This window comes from Colobus angolensis, unplaced genomic scaffold (assembly GCF_000951035.1).
Source record: "Colobus angolensis palliatus isolate OR3802 unplaced genomic scaffold, Cang.pa_1.0 Scaffold49, whole genome shotgun sequence".
Taxonomy (NCBI): Eukaryota; Metazoa; Chordata; class Mammalia; order Primates; family Cercopithecidae; genus Colobus; species Colobus angolensis.
The window spans coordinates 8,895,525-8,904,652 of NW_012118376.1; the positions used below are offsets into that span (position 1 = coordinate 8,895,525).

Sequence of the window (9,128 nt, forward strand, 5' to 3'; positions counted from 1 at the left end):
GCTCTGTCACCCAGGTTGGGGTGCAGTGGCATGATCTCAGCTCACTGCAACCTCCACCTCTGGGGTTCAAGTGGTTCTCGTGCCTCAGCCTCCCGAATAGCTGGGACTACACTGTGTGACAACACGCCCAGCTAATTTTTCAATAGAAAAATTATTGAAATCAAAAATTATTGAAAATATCAAAATCTATTTTCAGTAGAGACGGGGTTTCACCATGTTGGCCAGGATGGTCTCAAACTCCCGGCTTCAAGTAATCCACCCACCTCAGCCTCCTAAAGGGCTGGGGTTACAGGCATGACCCACTGCCCCTGACCTGATCAATTTTCTATAATAAATACATTACCTATATACTTTTAAAAAAAGCTTTTTATAAATTATTATTCAAAACCATAGTCACTTTGAGAGTCTATAGCCACCTTATTATTTAACACAATGGAAAGTATATTTTGAGTATCTAGCCACCAGTTACTGAGCAAGGACCTTTGTGGTGTTTTACATTATTTAATTTTCACAACAATTTCATCAGGTATTATTATCGCCACGTCACAGTTAAGGAGGCTGATGGTTGGAGATGTTAATTTGTCAAGGTCACATAGTAAGAAATGGAGTCTTGGTTGTGATGAGCTCAGAAGTTCACCTTCTCCTTCTGCAGGGCTAAACCATCCCTCCTACCTTCTGCCTACCCCCAGTTCGTCTGTCTATTATAGGACAGGTGGTCTATTACATGCTGGAGCAGATCTGTCATAACCTCCTTTAAAAACCATTGAAAGCAGTCGGGCACAGTGGTTCACGCCTGTAATCCCAGCACTTTGGGAGGCCAAGGCAGATAGATCACTTGAGGTCAGGAGTTCAAGACCAGCCTGGCCAGCATGGCGAAACCCTGTCTCTACTAAAAATACAAAATTAGCTGGGCATGGTAGCATGCGCCTGTAATCCCAGCTACTCAGGAGGCTGAGGCAGGAGAATCACTTGAACCCAGGAGGTGGAGGTTGTGGTGAGTGGAGATAACACCACTACACTCCAGCCTGGGCAACAGAGCAAGACTCCATATCAAAACAACAACAACAAAAATCCCCAAAAAACCCATTGAAAGCATTAAAGTAGACAATTTTAAAGTGATTTTACAGCCAGGTGTGGTGGCTCGTGTCTGTAATCCCAGCACTTTGGGAGGCCAACGTGAGTGGATCACTTGAGGTCAGGAGTTCAAGATCAGCCTGGCCAACATGGCATCTCTATTAAAAATACGAAAATTAGCTGGGCATGGTGGTGCACATCTGTAGTCCCCACTAGTCAGGAGGCTGAGGTGGGAGGGTCGCTTGAACTCAGAAGGTGGAGGTTGCAGTGAGCCAAGATCATGCCATTGCACTCCAGCCTGGGTGACAGAGCAATACTTCATCTCAAAAATAAAATAAAATGTCTAAAGCCATTTTTGTAAAAAAATAAAGTAATTATACACATCACAAAGGTCTGGGAGGGTATACTCCAAACAGTATATACTGCCAGGGAGTAGAATTGATACTGGTGGGACTTTTGTTTTCTATTTTCTAAGCTTTTATACTCATTATTTTTAAAAATTATAATAGTTAAAAAAAAATGGTCATAAAAAATTGCAGACTTTTCCTGTGTTGTATCTTTCAAACTTCGATGCATCTCAATATCAGAAACAATTTCTGATGTGTACTTCATTACCACCCCCAAAGTCTCCACCTATTTCACTGATTTCTGTATCTTTAATGCTAACACATCTGGCACAATAAAAGCTTTTGACACATAACTGGCAAATACTTTTTTCAAGTTGTAGATTTACTGACATATCCTCATGTTAATTTTCAAATTAGAATACATGTTAAAATCATATGGAAGGGCTGGGTGCAGTGGTTCACATCTGTAATCCCAGCACTTTGAAAGGCTGAGGCAGGGGGATTGCTTTGGGAGGCCGAGACGGGCAGATCACTTGAGGTCAGGAGTTCAAGAACAGCCTGGTCAACATAAGATGAAACCCCGTCTCTACTAAAAATATAGAATTTAGCTGGGTGTGGCGGTGGGTGCCTGTAATCCCAGCTACTTGGGAGGCTGAGGCAGGAGAATCGCTTGAACCAAGGAGGCAGACGTTGCAGTGAGCTGATCACACTACTGCACTCCAGCCAGGGTGACAGAGTGAGACTCCATCTCAAAAAATCAAAGAAAAAGTCATATGGAAGAAAGAAAATGTACAGGGAAGTACTTTTCCTTCTGAATCTTGTAACTTGCCAGAGGTAGCTATTACAGGCTTAACTGTGGCCTCTCAAAAAGATAACGCTGAAGTTCCTAACCTCCAGTATCTCAGAATGTGACCTTATTTGGAAAGAGCATCCTAGCAAATGTAATGAGTTGACAGGAGGTCGTGCTGGAGAAGGTGGGCCTCTCATTCAATATGACTGGTATGGCCAAGACAGGGAGAAGGCCATGTGAGAATGGAGGACTGGAGAGATGCATCTACAAGCCAAAGAATGTCAAACATGGCCAGCAAACCACCAGAAACCAGAAGGGGACTCCCCTACAGGTTTTCGAGGGAGCATGTCCCAGATGACACCTTGCTTCCAGACTTCTAGGCTGCAGGTCTGTGAGACAACACATTTCCGTTGTTTTGAGTGACTCAGTTTGTAGTACGTTGTCATGGCAGCCCTAGGAAACCAATACAGTGGCCTGGACTTTGAATTGTTGCAAATAACGGGGGAAGGGAAACAGTGAGTCACCTGAGCACTGTGACCTACAGGTTTTCAATGACTTTCCAGTTTATTATCTGACAAGTGAAAATATTTTCAGGAACATGCACAGTGAACACAGGAATGCTAGAAAGGCAAACATAAAAGGGCACACACACACGACAGGTGACTGAAACTTTAACGCACCTAAGGGATTGACCACAGCATTTACAAATCAGTGTTACTACATTGGTTTTTCAAAGATTAGCATTTACATTTATAAACTTTATTTTACAAGTTTCACAAAATTCAATTTCCTTAACACTTTGACAGGAATCTAACTCTACAATCTATCAAAATGGTAATATTTTACCTCTTTTTTTTTTTTAAAGCACTAGTGTTCTTCTTAAGTGAAATGTTAACACAGGGCTCAATACATAAAAGAGAAAGTGAAGTTGATCCATTTGGGGGGTCCCATCAGGGGCCTCACGCTTCCCTAGGTGTTACCCCCTAGGTTTCCACAGCACAGGCTGGGAAGCCACAGAATTAAAATATTAACAATGAATGCGTAAAGATTTCACTGACAAATAAAAACTAGGGAGTGTATTTAGTGACCACAACTTTCTAAGCTTCTGCTTTTCCACATGCTTTTCTTTGGTTTCATCACTTCAGAAAACTCTTTGAACATTAATTGTTTGAATGGCAGCTATATTAGTCAGAAGCTGTAATGCTACACCTGGGAATTTATCTACATGATAGATACTGATGAATAAAATCCAACAAGAACGATTTTGTTTTAAAAAAAAAAAAGCTTTGTTAAGGCTGTCTATTGTTCATACTAAGAGAAATAAAACATTTCTCATGAATAAAGTCCAAAGCCAAGATAATTCTTAGAAAGATGAAGCATCCCTGCTGGGCACGGTGGCTCACACCTGAATCCCAGCACTTTGGGAGGCCAAGGTGGGTGGACCATCTGAGGTCAGGAGCTCGAGACCAGCCTGGCCAACATGGTGAAACCCTGTCTCTATTAAAAATACAAAAAATTAGCTGGGCATGGTGGTGGGTGCCTGTAATCCCAGCTACTTGGGAGGCAGAGGCAGAAGAATTGCTTGAACCCAGGAGGCAGAGGTTGCAGCGAGCCGAGATCATACCACTTACTTCAGCCTGGGCAACAAGAGCGAAACTCTGTCGAAAAGAAAAGAGAAAGAGAAAGAGAAGAGAAAAGAGAAGGGTAAGGGAAGAGAAGAGAAAGCATCCCAAAAATTCAAAAATTCAAAGGAAGTTTCCAAGGAAATGCTACATTGTGGGACTGTAGCACGTATGTCCAAAGGGGATAGAAAAGGAATAATAGCTGGGCGCGGTGGCTCACGCTTGTAATCCCAGCACTTTGGGAGGCCCACGCGGGCAGATCATGAGGTCAGGAGATCGTGACCATCCTGGCTAACAAGGTGAAACCCCATCTCTACTAAAAATTAGCTGGGTGTGGTGGTGGGTGCCTGTAGTCCCAGCTACTTGGGAAGCTGAGGCAGAAGAATGGCAGGAACCCAGGAGGCGGAGCTTGCAGTGAGCCGAGATCACGCCACTGCACTCCAGCCTGGGCAACAGAGCGAGGCTCCGTCTCAAAAAAAAGAAAAGAAAAGAAAAGCAATATTCATACAATTCATACAATTCAATGTGTCCAGGGCAGGCTGGACTATGTGGAGATGGAGAGATGTACAGTCACACTGAGGGAGGCCATGTGGAACCCCAGGGGTCACAGAGACACAGGGAAGCATCAGGCTAAAGCCATGAGTAAACGCCACAAAACAGGAAGGCACCATACACTCAGGCTTTTGGTTAAGTAAGTTGGGCTTGCTCATTAAGGACCTTTTCTTGAGACTCATTCTTTATAATTTATTCATTTCACAAACACTTCTGTAGATTTCACAAACACTAATATAGTTATTACCATATTAGTAACTCCTTTAATTCTAACAACTCTGTGAGGAAGGGACTATTATTAGCCACATTTTACAGAAGAGGAAACAGGCACACAGAGATTACGCAATTTGCCAAGATCAGGATGTCTGAAAATGTTGATCTGGGATTCAAATACCTTTCAAGGGAATAAATGACACCTCTGAAAGATGTCACCCATTTTCCCTTAGAAAAATCCTTTAGAAATCCCCTAGGAATTTCTCTAGGAAGAGAAATTTGTCCTAGAAAAATCCTAGGAACCTGCCTGAGTGAAAAAGGAAAAAGTAGCACCAGAATTGATAGTCCACTTGCCCATCGCACTGCCGGGATACAATCTCTAAAATGATGACACATTTAAATGCGATAGACGAATATGAAATTGGTCACAGATGAACACAGATTTTTTCCATTCTTAGTAAATGCCTTTAGTACATCTGAATTTGTTTAAAAATGTTTGAGTTTGGCCGGGCGCAGTGGCTCAAGCCTGTAATCCCAGCACTTTGGGAGGCCGAGACGGGTGGATCACGAGGTCAGGAGATCGAGACCATCCTGGCTAACACAGTGAAACCCTGTCTCTACTAAAAAATACAAAAAAGGAGCCAGGCGAGGTGGCGGGTGCCTGTAGTCCCAGCTACTCGGGAGGCTGAGGCAGGAGAATGGCGTAAACTCGGGAGGTGGAGGTTGCAGGTGAGCCGAGATTGCACCACTGCACTCCAGCCTGGGCGACAGAGCGAGACTCCGTCTCAAAAAAAAAAAAAAAAAAAAGTTTGAGTAAAATCGTTAATGTTGCATACTGGTTGAACCAACTGGAAGCTGATTCGGGAAGCGTTTGCTTATCTACCACAGAGGCTAGCATCAAAAAGGCAGTAAATAAATAGTAAACTTGCTATTTAAAAAAAAAAAAAGTAGTTCCCCAGCCTGACCAACATGGTGAAACCCCGTCTCTACTAAAAATACAAAAATTAGCTGGGCGTGGTGGCGCATGCCTGTAATCCCAGCTACTGGGGAGGCTAAGGCAGGAGAATTGCCTGAACCCGGTAGGTGGAGGTTGCAGTGAGCTGAGATCATGCCACTGCTCTCCAGCCTGGGTGACAGAGCGAGTGTTCATCTCAAAATAAAATAAAATAAAATAAAAAGTGGTTTCAAATAAGGGTTAAGAATAACCTTGTACATCCCAATTCATTACTTTATCATATTCTTGAATTCTTTGCTTTATGTGAGAAAGTTTATTCTTTAGGTAATCACAGCGTTCTTTTTTTTCCAGAAATGTAGGATCCTGTAAAAGAAATATAAGTATTACTCTGGCTCTTGGCTTCCTCAGTGAAAAACACAGAAACATACATTATCACCCAGGAAATGATCATACACAACAAAAGTCTCTACAGCAGATTCCGAACTCAGAGTAACAGTTAAGCTCTTTACACACTTTTTAAATGTACTTTTATTTTAGAGCGGTTTCAGATTCAGAGCAAAATCAAACAGAAGTACAAAGAGCTGAGGCACCTTTCATTTTACTATCTGATGTACATAAAAAAGTAAATGAAGCCAAGTACAGTGGCATGTGCCTGTAGCCCCAGCAACTCAGGAGGCTGAGGTAGAAGGATTGCTTGAGCTCAGGTGTCTGAGGCCAGCTTAGGCAACATGCCAAGACCCCATCTCTTTAAAAAAAAGTAATAAGTATAGAAAATATTAATAAATGGTCTCTACCGCCTTGACTGACTTTTTTTTCTTTTTCAGACAGGGTTTCACTCTGTTGCCCAGGCTAGAGTGGAGTGGCGTACTCTGTCTCCCAGTGCAACCTCTGCCTCCCAGGCTCAAGTGATCCTCCCACTTCAGCCTCCCAAGTAGCTGGGACTACAGGCATGTGCCACCATTACCGGCTAATGTTTGTATTTTTTTGTAGAGACAAGGTTCCGCCGTGTTGCCCAGGCTGGTCTCAAACTCCTGGGCTCAGGCGTTCCACTCGCCTTGGCCTCCCAAAGTGTTGAGATTACAGTCCTGAGCCCGTGTCTAGCCACCTCTACTGATTTTGAGATTAAGTTAGAGCTGGAAAGATGTAAAATCAGTTCATCTTTTTGAAGGAACAGGTGGAGAATTCCTGATCAATGCTCATTTCCCTAGGTTGCTAAATCAGGACACAGCAAAATGTATTCACAACAGACATGACAAGAAATGGCATCCAGCAGCCATTTTCCCTTAAAAGGAGCATCTCACGAAATAACAAAAAGGAACTATTTTAGCTAACAGAATCTAGAGTCTGTCAATTATCACATATGTACCTGGATAAGAATACAGTTTGAAGAAGAAAACTGTTTTACTCACATTCTTTTTTTTCTTAAACTCTTCATGGATTCTTGAAATTCTCTCATGTTCCTAAAAATAATATATTGTATACTTAAGTTAAAACATTTGCATTTACTGAAATCATATCTCAAAGCACACTGAGAATTAGAACAAAAAACAATTTTAACTAAGAAAATAGTGAAAACAGTGACACACAAAAATTCATTTCACAGGCAAATATTTCAGGGCTTACTATCTGCTAGGCCCAGGCAATAAAAGAGAGAAAGGGCCCTGACCACATGCAACCAGTCCCAAGCCCCAGGCCCTTAGGGAGGATACACAGCTGGCCCAGGGTCACACGGCTGGCAAGCTCCGTTTCCTTATTGGTAAAATGGAAAGAAAACCATAATAACCTCAAAGGGTTGTAAGAAGGTTCACTTATTTGAAATCATCCTTATAAAGTGCCTGCCACATAATAACCACATTAGTTATGATTATGTACATCCTTTTTGGAAAGTTCATCCCCTTTGGAAAGTTCTTTTTTGAGTTATTAGGTGTTGGGGTTAAGCAGTTTGACAGTATGTAACTTTTGAAAATAGCTAATATAAGGCTTCTTGTAGCTTTTTTCTAAAGTTTTATAATAAATATGAACTTTGTTAAGGAATTGAATGGTCTATCCAAAGGGAACAGATTACTACAGCAATGCCCTCATTCATCCACGCACACCTATGCATAGAGATTGTCCAACAAAGCAAACCTAATAAATAAATAAATATAATAATTTATAGGTTTTTTTTTTTTTTCAAGACAGTCTTCCTCTGTCACCCAGGCTGGGGTGCAGTGGCACGATCTCAGCTCACTGCAACCTCCCACGTCTCTGGCTCAAGCTATTATTGAGCCTCAGCCTCCCAAGTAGCTGGGATTATCAGCACATCACCAGGCCTGGCTAATTTTTATTTTTATTTATTTATTTATTTATTATTTATTTTTGAGATGGAGTCTCATTCTGTCGCCCAGGCTGAAGTGTAGTGGTGCGATCTTGGCTCACTGCAACCTTCCCCTCCTGGGTTCAAGCGATTCTCCTGCCTCAGCCTCCCAAGTAGCTGGGATTACAGGTGCCCACCACTACGCCCAGCTAATTTTTCGTATTTTTAGTAGAGATGGGGTTTCACCACGTTGGCCAGGCTCGTCTTGAAATCCTGACCTTGTGATTCACCCACCTCAGCCTCCTGAAGTGCTGGGATTACAGGTGTGAGCCACCATGCCCGGCTGCTAATTTTTATTTTTTTATGAGTAGACGTGGTCTTGCTATATTGCCCAAGCTCATCTTGAACTCCTGGCTTCAAGCAATCATCCTGCCTTGACTCCCAAAGTGTGGGCATTACAGCCATGAGCCCCCTTGCCCAAACAATTTTAATTCCTCAAACTCTTTTACAGACTGAGATCATGAGTATGTTTGTGTTTTGAATGCTTGCCAGCAGTGAATTAAACCTGGTGATTTAATTGCAATCTGTAATAACAGATCCTGGACAAGGAATAAACTTACTGCTGGGGTTAGCACTGCTGTGCTGGAGATGCAGGCAGAGAGGAGCTGTAACATCCATCTAGAGTCTGTCACTGAATTTAAGGAGTGGTAAGGACCAGAGGGATTGTTTGGGGCAATATTTCTATTTTATGGGCTCAGAAAAGTCATGTGACTATTTTTCAGGGGTGCACAACCATGTCTGTGAGAGAACCTGCCTCCAAACAGGCCCACTGGACTTTGAAATGCCTCACATGCTTCCATGGGGACATGGTGAGAAAATGAATGAGCCTGTGGACTCCTGCCCAGGACAAAGCTCAGCCTGTGGCCAAGGAGAAGCTAACTTTTGTAATATGGTTAATATTTCTACTTTAGATAAGGACTGGAGGATACACTGATAATAACAACCGCGGGCCTGCCATTGGGTTACTTACAAGCCCTGTCTTGTTAAAAATCACAGGTAATGGCTGTTGGTGATACTGGGTGGAAACATCACGGGAAGACTTGGTCTTAGCCTGTACTGTCATCAGGACCCTCTTGATTTCCCAACTGCAGACCACGTGCTGCAGCCCTTGTCCATTTTAAAGCACACAAACTAGATACCACTGGGTGCTGGCTCAAAAATTACAGGTTAAGATTTTCTTATTTTTTTTTTTTTTTGGTGAGACGGAGTCTCGCTCTGT

At 42.6% G+C, this 9,128-nt stretch overlaps 1 protein-coding gene across 3 annotated transcripts in view; it reads right to left on the reverse strand.

The window, feature by feature from the left end:
- Positions 1-5,399: 5,399 nt before the first annotated feature.
- Positions 5,400-9,128, reverse strand: part of MARVELD2 (MARVEL domain containing 2) — a 37,362-nt gene continuing 33,633 nt past the window's right edge. For 2 of the 3 annotated variants that reach the window (XM_011959326.1, XM_011959324.1), the window contains 2 exons: positions 6,963-7,013; positions 5,400-5,916 (listed from right to left, as the gene is read on the reverse strand). In XM_011959326.1, the coding sequence (XP_011814716.1) occupies positions 5,794-5,916; positions 6,963-7,013 (174 nt within the window). In that variant the 3' untranslated portion in view covers positions 5,400-5,793. The remainder of the gene's footprint in view (positions 5,917-6,962; positions 7,014-9,128) is intronic. The other variant, XM_011959325.1, reaches the window with a different exon arrangement.